Source organism: Sorex araneus, chromosome 6 (assembly GCF_027595985.1).
Source record: "Sorex araneus isolate mSorAra2 chromosome 6, mSorAra2.pri, whole genome shotgun sequence".
Classification (NCBI taxonomy): Eukaryota; Metazoa; Chordata; class Mammalia; order Eulipotyphla; family Soricidae; genus Sorex; species Sorex araneus.
The window spans coordinates 66670774-66692700 of record NC_073307.1 but is presented as its reverse complement, the minus strand read 5'-3'; the positions used below and the strand labels follow the sequence as shown (position 1 = coordinate 66692700).

The 21927-nt window shown below is 39.2% G+C and overlaps 1 protein-coding gene across 1 annotated transcript in view; it reads right to left on the bottom strand.

Moving 5' to 3' along the window:
• The window catches only part of NELL2 (neural EGFL like 2), a 408154-nt gene that overhangs the window by 337113 nt on the left and 49114 nt on the right, over window positions 1–21927 (bottom strand). The window contains exon 3 of the mRNA XM_055141861.1: window positions 15369–15519. Within this exon, the coding sequence (XP_054997836.1) occupies window positions 15369–15519 (151 nt within the window). The remainder of the gene's footprint in view (window positions 1–15368; window positions 15520–21927) is intronic.

The following is a 21927-nucleotide window of genomic DNA, read 5'->3' as shown; positions in this document are numbered from 1 at the left end:
AAAACTAAATTGCAGATATACAACTGTCCCTTTTTCAGAGCCTCAAAAGATAAGCAGCAAGCCAATAAACATTTCTAGGTGTGTCTCTGTGTCCATTGCACAGCAAAAGTGTGATAAAATAATGCAGCCTTCACTGGGAGTCCACTGGTATAAACTCTTTAGGTTTCGCTGCTGTTTTGGGCACTGCCCTGCTGTGCTAAGGGCTAACTAACAGCTTTAAGCTCGGCTACCATCACTGGCAGGCTCTAGGGGGTCATATGTGATGCAGAGGATCGAACCCAGGTTAGCCAAATACAAGGCAATGCCTTACAGACTGTACTATTGAAAATATGTGTTGAAAGTAGATAAAGGACCAAATATAAGATGGCCTGTCAGTATCTGTATTACAAACCTCAAAGCCCTAGAGTAGAGAGAGAGCAAGAAGGAAACTGTCTGCCATAAAGGTGGGGGTGAGGGTGTCAGGAAGGATACTGGGGACACTGGGGACACTGGTGGTGGAAAATGTACACTTGGCGGAGGGATGGGTGTCTGATCAATTTATGACTGAAACTCAATCATGAAAGCTTTGTAATTGTATCCCATGGTGATTCAAAAAAAAAATTTTTAACTTTATTGCAAAAGGAAAGAAAAAGGAAAAAATTATTCAGTAGAAAAATCAAGGACAGTTTTTTCCTTTTAAACAACTGTCTAAAATAATGCTAAGGGGGCTGGAGCAATAGCACAGCGGGTAGGGCGTTGGCCTTGCATGTGGCCAACTCAGGTTCGATTCCCAGCATCCCATATGGTCCCCTGAGCACCGCCAGGAGTAATTCCTGAGTGCAACGCCAGATGCGACCCAAAAAGCAAAAATAAATAAACAAACAAACAAAATAATGCTAAGGGGCTGGAACGATTGCACAGCAGGTAGGGTGTTTGCCTTGCACACGGCCAATCCAGGTTCAATTCCCAGCATCCCATATGGTGCCCTGAGCACTGCCAGAAGTAATTCCTGAGTGCAGAGCCAGGAGTGACCCAAAGAGTAAAAAAATTAAAATTAAATAAATAAATAAAATAATGTTAAGCTTTGTTTTATTTTGTAACTTAAACTGCTAATTTTTCATTTAGGGTACTTAAAACTGTATCTTTCCTGTGACTTCCCAATTGTCTTTCTTTTAATTTGAGGGGAGTGCAGAAGGAAAAATAATATTCTCCACTATGTCTTTAATATAATCTTACCCTTTAAGTAAAAAAGATTAATAATTTGACTACATATTAAGAAAATTTAGCACATGAAAGCTCACCAAAAATCTTTAAAGTGAATAAAATTATGTTATATGGAGGTAATATCTTTAGTAAATAAAACTCACTTAATAAGTAAACAGATCTATTTATTACATGTAATAATACATGTACATATAATAGATAAGAACACATGTAATAAATAAGAAAACAGTAATAAATAAGAAAACAGAAAAAGTCACAGCATATCTAAATAAAGGTATTTATATAAGAAGATAGCCACATAAAAAAGCAAAGTGACTTTTTATACATTTATTCATTCATACAAAAACAAATATAACAAAAGAGAAAGAGGCCCAGAATGACTCTAACACAAATATTATACCGTTTATGATAAAGGGAGATATTTTAAGAGAAAAAAACTAAATGAATGATGTCAGGATAACCATTATTCTTTGAAAAATTATTAAAACCACATCTACTACTAACACTAGAATGAATTTTGCTCAGTTTCAGAACAAAAACACTTTAAAATGTCTTCTCCTTTGAAAATGATTCTCAAATAAATGCTCTAATCAGCAAAACTACAACTAACAAGGTACTGATTGTGGGGTTTTTTTTTTGCCCAAATCCAAATTTCTCTTACACATTTGTATAAACATTAAAATCTCAGTTTTCAAGAAATGTAAGCCCTGTTTTTGACAGGGACAGCAAATAGCGAACAACATGCATTCAGCTCAGAAAGTTGCTTTTCTTCCATTTGGAATACCAGAATTGTCTTTAAGATTTAAAATTCTCTGGAAGTGAGGGAGATCAAAAAATCTACTCCATTTAAATAGTATTCTGAAGCATCAAATTATGAGAAGAATTAATATTGCCAAAAAATTGTATCCTACCCAAAGCATTACAAAGATTGGATGTATGTCCCATCAAAATACCAATGACATTTCTCAAAGAATTAGGACTAATAATAATACTAAAAGTTGTATGAAATAACAAAAGCTCACAAACAAAGCCATCCTGAAAGAACAAGAGGAGGTGTCCCATTCCCGACTTTAACAACACTATGGACCTATAGTAACCAAAGGAACATGGTAATGGAGTAAAGACAGTACAACAGAGACCGTGGGTCAGAATTGAGACCCCAGCAGTACATCTCCAGATCTTCAAATCTACAGTTAATCTCTGACAAAGGAGTTGAGACCTGAAGTGAGACAAGGAAAACCTTTTCAACAAGTGGTTCTTAGAAAAATAAAACTGGATCCTTATCTCACACCATACACAAAAAAATTCAAACAGGGGCCAGAGCCCTGTTTATACAGTGGGTAGAATATTTTCCTTGAAAGTGGCTAACCCAGGCTTACTATGCAGCATCCCATATCGTCCCCTGAACATGAGTGTGGAGCCAGAGAATAAGCCCTAAGCACTGCTGGGTGTGGCAAAATAATAATAATAATAATAATTCAAAGTGGATCAAAGACCTGTGATTCATAAACTGTAAAAAAAATTGAGAAAAATATTAGAACTCTCCAAGGTCTGGACATCAGAAGGATCTTCAATGTTATGATTGGGACGATTTCATCAGCAAAGATAACAAAAGTAAGCAAGGGAAACTCCGTAAAGTTCAAGGTTTCTGCACGGCAGAAGAAACTTTGGCCTAAATAAAAGACACTCAGCTGACTTGGAGAAGATTCCACATAGAATACTTCAGATAGAGAGTAGCATACAAAATCTATAAAGCATTCACAATGTTCAGCATTAAGGAAACCAGTAACTCACCAGAAAATGAGAAGAGATGAATAGAATAATTCATGAAAAGACAATAAGCATTTGAAAAAGAACTTATTATCACTTAGCATCATGGAAACAAAGTCAAAATTACAGTGAGGTATCAGCTCAGACAGTGACAATGGCATATAGCAGGGGAAAAAAACAAACAAACAAACAAACCTGAGAACAGCCAAAATGAGTGGGATGTGCTGGAATGGAACCCTCAGTCACGGCTAACAGAACAACTTGGTCAGCCTCTATGGCAAAAAATGTGGAGATTTCACAAAAAAGTAGGAATGGAACTCCCATCTGACCTGACCTAACTATCCCATTTCTAGGTATCTACCCCAAAACATAAAAATATTAATTCAAGGGGCTGGAGCAATAGCACAGTGGGTAGGGCATTTGTTTTGCACGTGACCAACGGGTTCAATTTACAGGATCCTATACGGTCCCCCGAGCACCGCCAGGAGTATTTCCTGAGTGCAGAGCCAGGAGTAACCTCTGAGCATTGCTGGTGCGACCCAAAAAATAAATTAAATTAAATACAATAAAATAAATTTAAAAATAAATTTAAAAAGATACATGCATGCCTATGTTCACTGAGGTTCTTAAATATGAAAGCAACCTAAATGTCAAAGAACAGCTGGCTGCATAAAGAACTTGTGCTATACAGACACAGGGGAATACTGTACAGCCAATGGAAAACAGCCACGTGGTTCATGGCAACTAGATGGAACTGGAAGACATCATGTGAGTGAAATTAAGTTAGAGGCAGGAAAATCAATACGGGAAGATCTCACTTGTCTGTGGTAAACAGAGAAACAAATCATGGGTATGGACAATTATCAGTTGATAATAAATCTCTGATATTGCATCCAGACCCGGGAGTGCCGGGCTGGGGGAAATGGAGGAGGGAGACTAAGCTACCAGGGAGTAACATGGGAACATATGTGCCCGGTCTCAGGCACATGGGTGTTGCTAAAGGAAGTAAGAGGATGCACTGAAACTTACTTTCCGTGAACAAATAACGGGAGCAGGGGGGGGGACGGAAAGGAACGTGGGACCCAATGGACAAAGAGATGAGAAAGGGGAGGGTCCTGGGCACCTGGGTGACAGAGGTGGGCGGTAACTTTGAACAGAAACAAGAACAGCACTGTGACCCTACCACCAAAAACATTATACGTTTTTTTTTAATCTTGAACTTCTTGGGAAAGTAGAACATCTGACTTTCAAAGCATCGTTTATGGGGGAAAGAAACAGTCCTATGCAACCGCCTAAACCAAATAAGTATAAGACATTGGAGGGGTGCAGATGTGGCTCAACGCTAAGGAAACTTCCCTTTCACGTGAGAGACCCTGAGTTTGGTTCCAACAAGGTCTTCCAAAAACGTGGCAAGCAACTCCTGAGCACTGGACTGGAAATAACCCTGAAGTACAGTCAGAGGTGCCAAAAATGGAAAAATATTTTAAAATAAATTAACTTAGGAGTAAAAAGAAATGGTAATGGCTTTTACTTTTTATTTTATTTTTTACTTTGTTTTACTTTTTGGGTCACACCCAGCAATGCTCAGGGGTTACTCCTGGCTCTGCACTCAGGAATTATGCCCAGTGGTGCTTGGAGAACCATATGGGATGCCAGGGATTAAACCCGGGTCAGCCACAAGTAAGGCAAACACCCTACCCACTGTACTATTGCTCCTGTCCCAGAAATGGTAATTGTTAATTTGGTCTTTCTTTCACAAAAAAATAATTCTGGTCACTGTCACTATCATCCCATTGCTCATTGATTTGTTCAAGCGGGCACCAGTAACATCTCTCATCGTGAGACTTATTGTTACTGTTTTTGGTATATCCCGCCTGCCTGCATGGCAGAGGCTGGCAAGTTCCCCGTGGCGTATTTGATATGCCAAAAGCAGTAACAAGTCTCACAATGGAGACGTTACTAGTGCCCACTTCAGCAAATCGCAAATCGATGAGCAGCAGGATGACGGTGACACAGTGACAGTGATCACATGAAAGGAAATGACATTGCAACACAGAAACGGGAAGCATGAAAATATTCCATCAGAACTTCAGTTCAGTTTCCTAAGTCACAGAAGGCAGGATCCTCCGCAACCACTGCCTGCAATGCTATCCTGTCATCTGGAGCCATGAGGGGTACAGGAAGCTACAGATTCCATGTGGCAAAAGGGTCTTGACAGCACAGTCAGGTGTCAGTATCCAGGCGTGGAAAGGAAGCCTAGAAGTAGGGCCTCCCATCTCTCCCCGGGTCCTCGGCCTCTCTTCCTAGGGAAGTCAATAAGCGCACTGTATACAGGAATAAGTGTGATTTTGTTAGCTATGCTCACAGCAGCGGCAGCCCCACATTCCTTCCTTGGTTTTGCAAAATCACTGGATTGCTGACTGGAAGGGAAAATGCCGCTTCTGCAGCATTAAAGGGAGACGGTTCTCCGTCAAATTAGCTTCATCTATTACATGGGCACTTCTTTTCAGTGTTTCACCTACTATATATGTATATGTGTGTACATATAGTGCTTCACCTACATATATACAGTATATATATATGAAGCATGAGAAATCCATTTGTTTATTGAATCCTAACAAAAATTCAGTTTCATTGATGAATAACTCACCATGTTTGATCTGAAATGATTTATGTACACTTACCCTCATTAGAATACTGCAGCTTTACTAAAAGTAAGGGAGGCATTAAAGTACACATTAAAGCTGTCATTTTGTAGTACATAAATAATGATACAGTAACACATTAGGGGAACAAAATAAAAGCAATTTCCTAGTTATGTAGAACTAGGGGTTTAAATTTATAAATCCTATTATACGTAAAATTATTGTACAACCAAAAATTGGTGCACTGATGGCCATGGTAGCTCATTTGACCCATAATAAGCAGTCATAGCTTAGTTTAAAACCACTAAGCCAAGCAAATATTTCCAGAAAGTTTCATTTTTAATTATCAATGTCAAGGAAAGAGAAGTGGCTTATGATATGACAGCACTAAGAATAAAAAGGTACATTTCATAAGCCTCAAGCATTAATACATTGTATTCACCCAGGTTATATAACAAAATTTAAAATAATTTTATATTTTTCAAAACGTGATTTCTACAATTTCCTTTTTTTAATAATGTAGGAGTATTGCTATTTGTTCAGCCATTGATTAAGCTCTGATTGAATTGAGCATTAACTCCACATTATTTTTAATTGTATCACCGTGAGAGAGTTACAAAGCTTTCATGTTTGAGATTCATTGATACAATGAGGAAACACCCGTCCCTGCACCAGTGCGCATTCTCCACCACCCACACCCCAGTCCTTACACTGCCTCTATGGCAGACAATTTCCCCAATACTCTACCTCTAATTTTGGGCACTATATTTTGCTCGAAATTTCCCACCATCATTCAAGGCTACCTGCCAGGAACAATACTAGATAATTTATTTTCCATTGCTTATTTTGAATATCATGAGAGCTTGCATGGCCATGATGGTAAACGTAAATTTCTGGATTGGTGATGCCATTTATGATAACTGGTGCAAACATGATGATCTTTCACTTATTTCTAAATATTCTCCAAATATTTGTTTAGCATCATCTAACTAAATAAATATTCATGATATCACTGAAGATGAAATGGAATTTGTATGTTTTACACACATACTCCTTGAAAACAACAAAAAACTTAAAATGCAATCTAAATTTATTTGATTACTAAAAAAAATTTTTACATGATTACATCTGCCAGAGTGCAGGTACAGCAGAGCAGGTAGGACATTTGCCTTGCACAAAGCTGACATGAGTTTGATCCCCAGTACCCCATAGGACCCCCAAGCCCACCAGGAATAATCCTTGAGCACAAAGCCAGGAATAAATCCTGAACAAGGGTGGATGTGATGCAAAAACAAAACAAAAATTAAAAACAGAGTACTTTGGTGGTTATCTCTAGAGGTCACGACTACAGACCTATATTCATGAACGTTTGACCAATTGGTTCTCAGTTTCCTAGAGAAATAATTCTTAAAAACTGGTGTACTTATATATTTCTATGGAAAAGGAAATTTCTATAGAATAAAATATATATGAGTCATTAAAGTATTTGCAATAATAATGCCAATTTTTTCTGCTATAAAGCAGTTATTAATTTGTTAACACTCTTTAAAGCTAGCACAGTTGTTGTGAATCAGTGGGCTCACAATATCCCAAGTTTTGTAATCTAGTATGTGACCTCTAGCATAGACATCAAACAGTTGAACTGCATTTTCTTCTTCATACTTTGCCATTGTCTTTAATTTTAACAGTGGTTATCCCAAGGACAGGAATAAGGCAGCCAGCAACAGTCAAGGAGGTAACTGCTCCAACCCAGCTTTGTCTTTTAAATTTTGAATCACAGGTTATATTATTTTTTAAAATATTTAAATGATCAAAAGCATTTATTGCATCTTTTACAAAAAGTAGTGATATTTCTATGTATTTTATGCACTTAATACATATGTACACATGTAAAATATTTAAAGAACAATACATGTGTCATGTGTGAAAATGTCAAAATAAGTGGCAAAGCACCGAGATGCGACCCAAGTGGCCACACGTGTGTGGCCTCTCCGTTGCTGAACGCCCATGATCCCGGAGGCCACTAAGCAGCGGTACAAGCTTGCATTGATGCAATTTCCATAAAAAACATTAAGTTTGATACATCTCTTACTGGGCTCATACAGAATGACATTGCTAGAAATATTTGAGGTAGATTTGCTACAACTATTTAAGCAGATTACTAGCTGAGGAAGAAAGAAAGGGACACACCTGACACACCCTTATTTGGACCCAACCCTTGAGCCGAGCTCCTAATAATCTGAAGTAATCCTTAAATGAGGTTTTTGTTAATCTCCTCGAGAAATGGTCTTACCCCTCTATGTTGATTTGTTAATGTTCAACCCACCTTTGTGTTACCGCCCTATGTGATTGCTACATAAACTAAGACTGTAACAGAAATAGGGGGAAGACATAGAAGCAAAGGAGACAGCAGAGACAGAAGACACAGCAAGGAGAGGACAGAGGCAAGACAGAAGCAAGGAGAAGACACAGAAGTGGGGAGATGACACAGGAGAAGACACAGGAGAAGAAACAGACAGGAGTGAGAAAGAAGTCACAGAAGCAAAGACAGAGAGAAGAGGTATACTGTGATTCTTGGTGGTGGAATATGTGCACTGGGGAAGGGATGGGTGTTCAAGCATTGTATAACTGAGACTTCAACCTGAAAGCTTTGTAACTTCCACATGGTGATTCAATAAAAGAATAAATTAATAAAAAATAAAATAAAGCGTTTGCCTTGCTGTCAGCTGACCTGGGTTTGATCCCCAGAATCACATGTGGTATCCTAAAACTGCCAGGAGTGATCCCTGAGCACTGAGACAGAAGTAAATGCTTGAGCACCACTTGGTGTAGAAGCAGAAGAGGAAGAAGGAAGATAAGAAGAGTGATAAGGAAAAGAAGAAAGCACAGACAGGTAGAATTCACATAGTGGTTTGTTCATGTTTTTCCTAATAGGGAAAAGGAAAGTTAATTGCAGGGGTTGAAATAGTCAGAATATGATTAAAAAAAAAACCTTAATCAGAATATAAGAACCATAAACTGAGAATTACTTGATTATTCTGCAGGTTTGGGAAATACTAAATAACAGTTGTGTAGAGAATTTTAGAAGAAAATAAATCACCTCATTTTAGTTATTCATACAGCTGGTTACAAAAGTACAACTTAAGTAGAAAGACATTCTATGTGATGGTCAGTTTTGCTATAGACAACTTTAAAAATATACCAAAATTAAAATACATAGCTTAATATTTCTGGTAAAAAAATACACTTTCAAAAAGAATAAAGATGCAAAAAACACAGAGAACACACAAGACAAAACCTGGTTTCTGTTCCCATTAATATGTACCTAACAAGTAATGACTTCTCCCTCTGTACTGGTGGGGGAACTGTAAAATGGTGCAACTGTTATGGGAAAAAAATATGAAAGTTGCTAACAAATTTGAAAAAAAAAAAAGACAGAGAGAGGACGGAAGAGACCAGAGGAGAGACTAAGAGACTAAGAGACAGAGTCAGAGACAGAGAGACAGACAGAAAAGAGCACAGCGGACAGCAGCACCCACAGAAGCAGAGCGCAAGGAGGAGCCGTCCTGACCCGGTTCATGCACAGCTCAAGAACAACGAACTCGAGCGGCGCGTGCGAGAGAGAACGGCCCCAGAGCCCGAGAACAACACATATCAGCTCCCCTCTCTCGAGCGCGAGCCTTTGTAATTTTTTACAGACAGAAATTTTCTAGCATTTAATTGGTTATTAGCCATGCCGTAGGACACATACATTCATTTATTTACCAATAGTGTATCCCTTACGTCAGACTGGTCAAAACTGAACACTGCTTTTGACACTGGGGATTTTTTAAGTGACAGATACAAAATTGATTACTCTGATTTCTGTCCAGAGATGGAATACTCTTCAGTAATTTAAAAAGTCTAGATTTTAGATAAATACCAATTGGCATAAGAAATTCTCAAAATATTTTGCCAAACCTTAAAACCATAAAGTATGTACTCTATAATTCAATATTGAAAATAGTGTATTTATTACCGTAAGTAGATATTTGTGTGTGTGTTTTAATTTGGTTCTTTAGTTTGGTGGTCACACATGGCAGTGTCTAGGGTTTGCTCCTGGACCTGTGCTCAGAGATCACTCCTGTACGGGGTGCGGAGGGCCGTATGTGGATTGCATGCAAGGCAATCTTCTGCTGTCTCACTCCAGCCGTTATGTAGACATTTATAACTGAAAATATTAGTAGAAACTATCAGGGAGAGATTACAGATGATTTAGACTCCTTCTTTGTGATTTTCCTTATTTTAAATTCACTATAAATGTTATGTGCAATATTTTAAATGTACAGTAAAATTAAAATTCTATGTACAGTGTATAAAATCTACCCATCAATATTTAAGAGTAAAATGTACTATATGCTGAGAAAAACCTAGTCTCTGTTCTCTGCCTCTATCAGCCATGCACGGGCAGAGGTGGGTACTGTTTGCTCAGGCATGGCCTTCTCTGGCTTCATTTTTTAATATTGAAATGTAAAAATTTCTTCCACCAACTCAATTGGTATTAATGTTCAACAGTTAACTCTCACAAATCAATAAGAAGTACATGCAATTTTGGTATTTATTAGAGAAGTATAACTTGAATTCAATATTATTCTCAAGAACTATCCTGCAAAAAAGCAATTTATATGGAATATTGTCTGAAAGACATAATCTTTTATCAAGCTTTTACTGAGGGTGTAATACTGGTATTTTTAGCAGAAAGCCTGGCTGTACAGAACTTTCATGCATACTGCCAGGGACTCCAGAGTAATAGATCAACAAATACTTTCACACCTAGACGCAGATGAATGGCGTTACTATAGATTTCCCTATTGCAAAGTGCACTGACGCGTGACAACACCAGCTGACTGGGGGCCTCTGGCTGCCTTCCTCTAAAGACACATACTACATTCTGACATAAAAGGACATATGTCTCTGGTCACAGTCCAGAAATAATTTCATTCACTTAATCATTCAACTGGGTTTCTATTTTTAATTTGTTCTTATTTGCATATCTCATTTCATTTTATTTTTAGCTTGTTCTGTAGAAGTCTTATATAAGCCACTTTAGTTTTTTGATAAAAAAAGAACAGAGAATAATAAATTTTGGGAAATAATAAAATGAAAAAGGATGAGTACGGATAAGACTAAAAGAAAAGATAAAATCAGAAAGAGTTAAAAGAAAAATTAACAATATAAATAATTATAAAATACCTTTTTGCATGATAGGAAGTCAAAAGATAATAAAACTATAAAAGTACCATATTTAAGACTAAGAAGTGAGCTAGTATACCAACTCTGTCACTATGAAGCTTAGTGATGCTATAAAAAGATGTGCAGGTAACAATCTCTCACAGACACTTAAGGACAACCTAGCAGAACGTCAGCAGGCTGGTTCTATAATCTGCTAGTAGCCATGTTTAAATCCTACTCCTAATTATTCTAATGACAACTTCAACAACTTAGTTTGTTCAAGGACTGTCTTACTTATCTGTAAAACTGGAATGAAAATATTGACTACTAATATTTATCATGTAACTTTTGTGGAATTATTGCTCTAGTATTCTCAAGCACCTTATATTAAATTACAGGAGACTGATCAGAGAGATTTAGTAATATGTACCATGTACCAGGTCACAATGTCAAGGCAGAGTTATGGAATTCAAAAACACATTCCATATCTCCATCCATAAGCCCCATCAAATGCTAGTGATATAATCATTAGCCAGCAAATGGAAAGCCTTAAAAATGCTACCATACTAAGCAAACAAGTAACTTACAAATGTAAATGAAAGTTTTTATGTCATGAAAAGATATTTCAAACATGGTGTTTTTTATGTCATCAAACTACTAAATACTACCAAAAATAGGTGAAACAAGGTACAAAATAAATATAAAGTAAAAAATTATAGCCATGAATAAGACAGTTTAACAGAAGATTTATGCATAAGTATATTCAGCATGGTATTGTTTGTTAAACTTTAAAAAAGGAGCATAGCTCAATATCCTTAAGGTAACTGCCAAACAAAATATATAAGCTACACAGAGAGAAAAATAAACTGGATTAAAATGAAAGAGTTCTTCCCTTTAAGATCAGACACAAGACAAGATTGCCCACTAAGACCATTTTTATTCAACATAGTATTGGAAGTACTTGCCAGAGAAGTTAGGCAAGAAAAAGATATCAAGGCATCCAGATAGAAAAGGAAGAAGGCAAACTTTCACTACATGCAGATGACATGATACTAAATTCAGAAAACTCTAAAAACTCTACATAAAAGCTCACAGGAACAATAGGCTTGTACAGCAAAGAGGCAGGCTTCAAAATTAACATGCAAAAATCCATTCCTTTTCCAAAAAGCAAATTATGAAATAGAAGAGAGGTTAAAAATCAATCCCATTCAAGACTGTGCCTCAGAAAATGAAATACCTAGGAATCAGCTTAATTTAAGAGGAAAAGTATCTATCTAAAAGAAAAAAAAACAACTACAGAACCATACTTCAAAGAAATGTTAGGTAAATGGAAACACATTGCCTGCTGATGGATTAGGAGGATTAATATTACCAAAGGGGCAATACTCACACAAACATGATACATACTCAATGCCGTCCCTATAAGGATACCAAGACCCTTTTAAAGATATGAATAAAACACTTCTGAAATCGACATAGAGCAATAACCCCCCTTGAACAACTACAACAACCCTTAAGGGCAAACGGTGATAGGCACCAGATTTCTCCGACTTCAAACTTCAACAAGCATGACCTGTATGAACTTCTCTATTTATTTACACTTGCAATTTTTCTGTTTTTACAATAGAATGTATTACCATAAACACTTGAAAATATATCATTAAAGAATTATATAACCCTGAAAGAGCCCACCTGTGGCTGGTAATCCCTCATTAGATTCTTCACCAAGGGTCTACCTGACAAAGTTCAGGTATTTCAGTTGTTCAAATCTATTATGTTTTAGTGATTACAAAAATTCTTCAGGTTGGACTGGAGAGCCAGGAGTAACCCTGTGCATCGCCAGGTGTGACCCAAAGAGAAAAAAAAATTCTTCAGGTTATTTCAATAATTATCAGATAAGAGAATACTGACTGAAAAAAATTCATGTTGGTTAAACATTGTGGAGTATATTCAACTCCAGGAAACAACAAAAATATTGACTGAGGGAAATAGAACTGAGGGCAGATCTAGTAAAGAGCTGCCAATCAAATTTCAAGAAAAGTGGATGAAATATCCCATTTTGAGTAGACCACAGTGTGTAAAAACTGGTTAATACAAGAAGCTGCACAGCCATCGTAGATATTAGGAATTTGCTATCTGGAAGGAGTCCGGGCAAGTCCATGTTCCTACAATATGATGGGGCTGGATTACTGACAAATGGGAACTTCACAGCAAAACAACTGAGTGCTTAGGATGGGAGAAACAATGCAGGGCCGAGTGCTTGCCTCGTATCTGGATGGTTCTTAAAATTTAGTCTCCAAAATTTAAGTGGGAATTTTCTCAGCAAGAAGAAATAAATGACAATAAACAACAATTCTGTAAGGAAACAATTTTCCTTAATCATATGCAGATTCTGGTGCCAAAAAAAAAAAAAAAACCATCCTGATGACAAAGTCTTCCCTTGGATTCACCAAGGAGGAAGGCCTGGTGAATCCTTGGGATAAATTTGCGCTTCCTAAAATGAACCTCAGAAAATGACCCAGAGAGCGCTAGGGTGGCCCTCCACTGCAGACCTGGGAGATAAACACAAGTGAGCGCCTTCGAAGTTATGCCAACGGATCATTAGACTAGGGAGGGGTGAGAGGAGGCCTGAGGTCCTGGCAGCAGAGCAGGTAGAGTGTGATTAAGAAGCTTGGATCTCTGTCCACTGGCCAGGTTCTGTTCACTACACACATGTTTATGTCCCCCTTTAGTATGAGCAAAGAATCTGCAAAGTCTCAGGTTGCACTACCTCACTAAGCAATCTCTGCCATCATCTTAACACATCATTTAAACTGCTACATATATAAATAAATTTACATGTGTAAAATAATCATATATTTAAATATTCATGCTATATATATCTTATCTATACATATATGTAATATGAAAGTTCTTTACACATATAAAATCCTTCACAACAACCTATAAAGTAGATGCTATCTTCCTGGTTTTAAAGATAAGGAAACTGAGGCACAGAAATATAATCTGACACAAATAACAAGGTCCACAAATAATAAGTAGTGAAGAAAGTGATAAAAAAAAATATTAACATAAGGGAACTTTCATAAACTGTGATTATTCTTTCATAAAGAAATCACTTGTAAGCTGTTTGGTATAATTTAGTAGCAATTTATATAAATTCCAAGTGTCATGAGCAAATTTCTTTCCCTCCTTCTCCAAGCTCTCCCAGAAGTTCTCCTAATCACATGTGAGAGACTGGGAGACACTAGATAGTATTTTTACTCAACACACATTGCAGAATACAGCTGTAAGTGCTGCAATCCAAGCAGTATGTTGAAAACAGAAACTGCCAATGATTAAAATTACAGCTATTAACACTAAAGCCTCTGGAACCCAGCCACAGCCATGCTCAAGGCCCCTCTCCAGATGTTCAGATGAGCCTCACGCATGAAGGAACCGGCAGAGGAACCCAGGTGGGCAAGACCCAGGGCTGAGATCAAGCCTGCTCTGATTGGGACTGGGCCTCCTCCACCCAGATCCCCCATTTTCTAGTAGTTTAGCAGCCACACCCACAAACTGCCCCTGGTACTGAGTAATCCCATCAATGGCCAAGATCCAGAGACTATAAAACAACAATCCTGTGACCTCTTATAGTCTAATTCTTTCTCTCAGAGAACCTGGCAAGGTACCAAGAGAATCCTGCCCTAAGGGCAGAGCCAAGCAAGCTCTCCGTGGCATATTCGATATACCAAATACAGTACCAACGATGGATCTCATTCCCTTTACCTTGAAAAAGCCTCCAGTGCAGCAACCGCTGGGAAGAACGAGTAAAGAGAGGCTGCTAAAATCTCAGGGCTAGGACGAATGGAGATGTTACTAGTGCCCACTCGAACAAATCGATGATCAGTGGGATGACAGTGATACAGTGAACACTAAAGCCAAGCACTTTCTTAAAGAAACAGAATATAGAACTTCTGTGATTAAATATTACAAACTAAAAAGTATGATCTGAGGGCAGGAGAATTACAGAGATTCTGGCACTTACTTTGCACACAGCGAAAAGATTCAATCCTCTGCACTACATATGGTTCCCCAAGTACCTGAAGGATCCCAGAGCCAGAGCCAGGAGTAAACCCCAGGCACCACCGCGTGCGTTGTGACCCCCATAAAACAGCAATAACAACAACAAAAACATTATGCTTGGCTCAAACGCTGAAACAATCTCATGAGAAATTTAGGAATTATAGAGTTTGTTTTAGTAATGGCTTCTCTCTTTCTTGTTTTCCTGCTTTTTCTTTCTTTTTCTAGGTTTCGGGGCCACACCCAGCGTGATCGAGGCTCACTGGGGGTGGAGCCCAGGGAACAAATATGCAGCGCCCTCCGCAGGCTTGTGCAAAGAAGAGCTCTCCCTGCTTTACTGTCTCTCCAGACCCTATTTTAAATACTTTAAGCTAATCACACAAAAGGCATCTCCTGTTTCTTCTTTTGTACTTGCCTGTAGTGTGTTCAGTTAACTCAGCATAACCCACGCATAGGCACTCCAGCAGCCTCACTTACCTGTGGTCCAAGTGATGGATGGAGAAAATGACGCCAGAATTTAAGTGGGTTTGCTTTAGGGTCACCAAAATAGTAAATTCGTGTTTATTTCTCAGCTTCTGAAAAAACTTTTCAGCTGTACCAGTAGATGCTTTTATACTTCTAGGAGTATCTAGGAAAGAAATAAACATACATTAAGAATAAACTAGAATTTGATCTTCTAATATATCATTTTCATGCAACACCTTTCCAGTAGAAATAAAGAACTTATCAGCGAATACTAAGTTCCAGTCTCTGGGGGTACATTCATTCAACAGATTTTATATAACTCATGAGATACTGAACTTGTGTCTCAAATATTTTTTAAATTTTCATTTCTTTATTAAGACACTGGGATTGAAAAATTACTTATAGTTCAATGTTAAGTCTACCATGTTCCAGCACCACTACAAGTGTCCTTCCTCCAGCAGTGTCCCCAGGCTTCCTTCCCCCAAACCTTCTCTGCACTCCAGTCTGTCTCCCTAACAGGCATAATTTCACGTGTGGTGTTTTGATTTGGACTCCTACTCTAGGTCTTACTAGGCCCTCAGTCCCTGAGCCCTGCTCTTGCTCTGCTTCTTCATACTAATCCCTCTATTTCTCTCCCCCTGTGTCCTTCTCAGTCCTATGCTCTGGGGTCATGGGGATTGACCCCCCTTTAAGTCCGTGCATTGCCTCATCCAGCTTACACTATATACCACAGATAAGGCAAAGACTCAAACAACTCTATTTGCAGAACTGTGCTCCCAAATTTTCTCCTCACAAACCTCTTATACCCTGGTTACCCAGAGCCACATGAGCCACCATAATGAATAAAAAGATGTTCCTCCTAGAATAGGACCTAAAAGACCATGCAAGAGTCATTTTGCTTTTCTGACACCTCAAGACAGAAAACTATATTTGAATCTATATGCTAACATAATACACTAATGTTTTTAGCCAGAAGGCATGCTATACATAGAGTTTTTAAAATACCATTGCAATTAGTCACTCTAAGCCTTCTGTGCAGTGGATAAGCCACTAATCTACTACACATATGGTTAGAGGAACTACATAAAACCAAGACCAAGGGATGTTCTCCTAGGAGAGCGGAAACTTTTACCCTGCAACCTATATGCTTTCCCTGCACTCTAACCTCAGCACCCAGAAGACAGGGACAAAAGAGAAAAGGACAGACGTGAACTCTGCGAGCAAGAAAACTTCAGAAATTCCAACCATCTGTCAACTGAGCGTAACGTTATTCTATTCCCAGTGAACGCAAGGTCTTGGTGCGGTGAGAAGCAAGCCTGCCTTGTCATCACATCATTCCCCACTTTGCGGACCTTCTCGAGTGAGACGTAAGGAGTCTCCATCGGAACACTATGGCTATGGAGAGAACAGCCCTCCTTATCAAAACTGTTCTGTGGAGAACATTTAGCACCACTCATTTCCAGTCCAGAAAATGTCAGTGGCATCCAACCAAGACGCTGTGCCAATGCAGCATTCCCACACATTTCCAAATATTCCTTTGTGAGTAAGTGAACATATCTAGCTAAAAAATATAACCTTAGTGAAAATGAACATTATCACTTGTATCACTTGTATAACTTGTCATCCTGGTGCTCATGGATTTGCTCCAGTGGGCACCAACAATGTCTCCATTCATCCCTGTCACGTGCTAGTATAGCCCAATGGCATCTGCTCATTCCAGGAGCACGAAGAACATCAGACTGTCCATTCAGGGTCTTGATGAAGAATTATGACCAGATGGGCAAAGAATTATTACTAGGTGGGCAGCCAGGCGTTCTTTTGACGTCTCGTGGAATCCAGTCTGTAACAGCTCTAGTCCGGCAGTCATCTCCAGACCACATGACATGTCCAGCCCATCTGATTTTTGACAAGTTGGCAAACGAGACAGCATCCCTGACCCTGGATCGTCAATGGAGGTCAGAACTCCTGATTCCTTCTCTCACTTGAGTGAAACGTGATAATCTCAGCATAGCTCTTTCGATTCCTCTTTGCGATACCGAATAGCGTTCTCATCCTGTTTGCAAAGGGCCCAGGTCTCTGAGGCATATGTTAGTGCAGGAAGAACGGTGGAGTTGAAAAGATGTGTCTGAAGCTGGAGGTTCTTCATCCCCTTAACAACATCTTCAACACTCTTGAAGGTGTTCCACACTGCTCTCTTCCTCCTACACAGCTCTGGTGCCAACTTGCTTGTCATGTTGTGTTCTAGACCCAGGTACACATAGCTTCTGCATTTGGAGAAGTTCGTTTCTTTGAGAGCAAATGGAATGTCAGGAACTAGCCTATTTCTCATGAACATGGTCTTTGTGAGATTCAGCTGCAGTCCAACATTTCCACACTCATGGTCAAAGTCAGCCAGCATTCATGCCACTTGGCTAATGTTTGGTGTTATTAGAACAATGTCATCAGCAAAGCGGAGGTGGTGTAGTTGCCGACCGTCTATCTTCACTCACATTTCTTCCCATTTCAATCATCGCATAGTGTTCTCGAGGGTGGCACTGAAGAGTTTCGGTGAAATGGTATCACCCTGCCAAAGTCCTCTCTTTACATCAATGATCGCTTCTTTGTAGAATGGTGAGATCCTGCTGGTGAATCTATATACAGCTCATGGAGGATCCTGATGTACTGAGTTTGAACACCCTGTTTGGACAGGGCTTTGATGACCACTTCAGTCTCAACAGAATCAAAGTCCTTCTTTAAATCAATGAACGTTAGACAGAGCGTCATCTTGAACTCTCACGAAACCTCAATGAGCTTGGTCACCGTGTGGATATGGTCGATCAAGCTGAATCCTTTTCAGAACCCGGCTTGCTCGCATGGTTGTCCTTCGTCTAGTGTTCTGCCTATTCTATTCGGATGACTCGAGTGAACAACTTGTAGATGGCAGACAACAGGCAGATCAGGCAATAGTTACCAATGCCATGGATGTCTCCCTTCTTGTACAACAGGACGTTCCTGCTGGTTTTCCACTGAGACGGAACCTTGCATTCAGACAGGTAGCGTGTGAAGAGCTGAGCCAATGTATTGATGAGTACTGGTGGCAGATTCTTCATGTGATAGGTTCTGACCCTATCTGGACCGGGTGCTGTACGAGTTTTTACCATTTTACCAATGAAATGGCGAGTCGGATTTCAGAAGGGAGAACGCTGGAAATGACATATCCATCCTGCGGAATTTGGTATGTGGGCAGATGGACGTGGCTATTGAAGGGATCTGAGTAGAAGTCATGGATAACCTTTTCCATTGCCCTTCTGGAAGATGTGATAGATCCATCAGGATGTCAGAGGGCAGTCATCTTGGTCTTGTAGTGGGCGGGTGTTGCAAATACTTTTCCCAGCTTCTGCCACATCGGCCAACACTGCTGCTCTTCTCTCTTTGAGGTCTTCCTTCATCGCTTCTCTGCACAGCTTTGCAAGCTCGGACGTTTGCTTGTGATTGCCTGAGGCTCACGCCAAATCACATTGGAGAATGAGCTCAAGAGTTTCCAAAGACAGGCGTCTTTTTGTGGCTTTTTCTCTCTTGGCACTTCTCGAACAATCATGGAGGTGCTGAACCAGTCGATCATATTCCTAGTTGATGTTGTCAATGATGGCATCTTCCCATGAAAATTATAGACTAAGAAAAACTTATCCAATCTTTTTATAATATAAATGCATGGAATTAAAATTAATCATATAGCCTAGTTCGATCCCTATAAATGTACATAGCAGAAAATCAGGACAATGAAATTAGGCCCCAGATATCTGGCCAGGAGTGCGTGGGGGAACCCGTTTCTTTAAAAAGCTTGCTTCTGTTAAGTATGCACCACCAAGAAGCATAATAATAATATAAAATATTTATCCCTGTCAATATAATACTTTTCCCTGGGGTCCAACCAGGAATAAAATTGTCTGTGAAGAAGACGCTACATAAACACCCTGCAAACTAGCAGCAAAATAAAGATGACAATTTCTGGTTCAATCTTCATTTTACCCCATTACACAGTCTTCTGACCATGACACCTACTCACATCTGAACTGCATCTCACAAATAAAAGTACAAATAAGAAAGAGCCAACACAGAAAATAATCGAAAAAAAGCCATTATAAAGATAATGCTTTCACTAATTAAGTGGACACTTATTAGTGAGTTTTAAAAAGGTGTTTCCCGCATATACACTGATTTCCTAATATATAAATATAAAAATCCTAATATAGAATACCTGCATTCTAATTTAATTGAAGTAACATATTCTTTTGCAAAACTTTTTGAGTTCCCTCAGTTATAAGACTTCATATTGGTCTCATGCCAAAAAAATTAAAGCAAAGCACAGGAAAATTAACTGGAGGGGTGTGGCCTCCAGGGTGGCATGCCCGTGAGCAGTCACAGTGAACTGGAAGACGGCTTCTCAACTCAGGTGTCCACAGGAGCACCTAGGCAGGGGGACTCCTGCATTTTCAGAACTACACCATAAGTAGAATTCTCATGCAGGACCTGCACCGACGTGGGCCCCCCGCCACAGTGCGGTGGCAGGGGAACATGCCCTGTGGGCAATCACCGCTCGTGAGGCCATAGTTATTTTCTCCCTCCGCAGTGTTTTGGACTCGCTTCGCAACCTCCGTTCCCTAACTCTTACAAGGGCAGCCTGGCTATCCCAAACACTTTCGGCCAATAGTCCACTAGCCTACTCCAATCAAAATACTCCCAAAACTCACCAGAATAAAGTGAACACAAGAACCTGAACAAGCCTAATGTAAAGAAACACATCCCTGAAGCTGCACTAGAGGCCCCACATAAGACACGGGAGCACCAAAGAGGAAGTTAGTGTCTTTGAAGGGGAAAATGATGCCACCATCGCCCGTAATCCTCCAGAATCCTCCTTGAGAGCGACAGGGGGACACTGATAGTGAACTGGAGGGTCCCACCTCCACACTACCACAGCAGCATGCGGAAACAGCGCAGAGACCCAACACAAGGAGTGACAATGAAAAGAGCCCAGAGGCTCAACAGGGAACACCGACACAGACAATTTCTCTCATAAAGAATTCTGAGATGACACGCCGAGGATGTTCAATGGGGAGCACAAGAAAGAAACAGTGGAATGGACAGAAATGAGAAAGCTACAAACAGAAATATGGCTAATGCAGGATTCGGTAGGTGAAATTAAAATCTCAGTGGGTGCCCTCAACAGCAGAATGACAATAGCCTAAGAAAGAATCGGTGAACTTGAAGATGAGCTGCAGAAAGCATCCAGGGAACAACAAACAATGGAAAAAGACCTCAAAATAGCTCAATGGCAAATAAGAGACCTAGGGGATGAATTCAGAAGGAACATAAGAAAATTAATTTGACCATTTTGTGTCAAGTTTTCATAATTAAAACAGTAATTCATTCACATAGTAAGTTTTCCTATAAAAACGAAACACAGGCACCTAAACTGTATAAGTTATGAGAACAATTTCTGAACGAAGATTGTGTTTCAAAATCAGTGATTGAGATCATAGCTGTGCTTCATATGTGTGAATACCACATGTTAGCTAGTTATACTTTTTATTCTTACAAGCAATAAGACTATAAAATTCTTTACAATTACCAAAACCACATATACCCTGTGACAATTTATTGAATTTACTTTCATTATAAATATCCTAAATCAAACACAAAATATCAGTCCTGAAATTTGAAAAGGAACAAGATTTTAAGGCAATAAAATTATCTTTAAAATAAAGTCTTTCCAGGGCTGGAACAATAGCACAGTGAGTAGGGTGTTTGCCTTGCATGCTGCCAACCCGGGTTTGATTCCCAGCATCCCATATGGTCCCCTGAACACAGCCAGGAGTAATTCCTGAGTGCATGAGCCAGGAGTAACCCCTGTGCAATGCCAGGTGTGACCCTCAAAAAGAAAAATCTTAATTAAATAATTTCTAAAAAAATAAATAAATTATTTCCTACCACACTGTTTCTAGAGAACTATGAATGCTCATTCTTTTACAGCCAAAAATATCAATACGGGGGGCTGGTGTAATAGCACAACATATAGGGCATTTGCCTTGCACGCAGTCAACCCGGGTTGATTCCCAGCATCCCATATGGTCCCCTGAGCACTGCTAGGAATAATTCCTGAGTGCAGAGCCAGGAGTAACCCCTGTGCATCGCTGGGTGTGATCCAAAAAAAGCAAAAACATATATATATATATATATACATATATATATACAAGCTTATGTTTTTTCATTTTTAATCATTTTTTAACTTTTTTTTATTGAATCACTCTATCACTATGAGATAGACCGTTACAAAGTTGTTCATGATTGGATTTCAGTCATACAATATTCCAACACCCATCCCTTCACCAGTGTACATTTCCCAGCACCAGTGTCCCCAGGTTCCCTCCCATCACTCACTACCTCCCACGCCCTGCCTACTTCTATGATAGGAACCTCTCTCTCTCTCTCTCTCTCTCTCTCTCTCATTTCTCTCTCTCTCTATTTCTCTCTCTCTATTTCTCTCTCTCTATTTCTCTCTCTCTCTCTCTCTCTCTCTCTCTCTCTCTCTCTC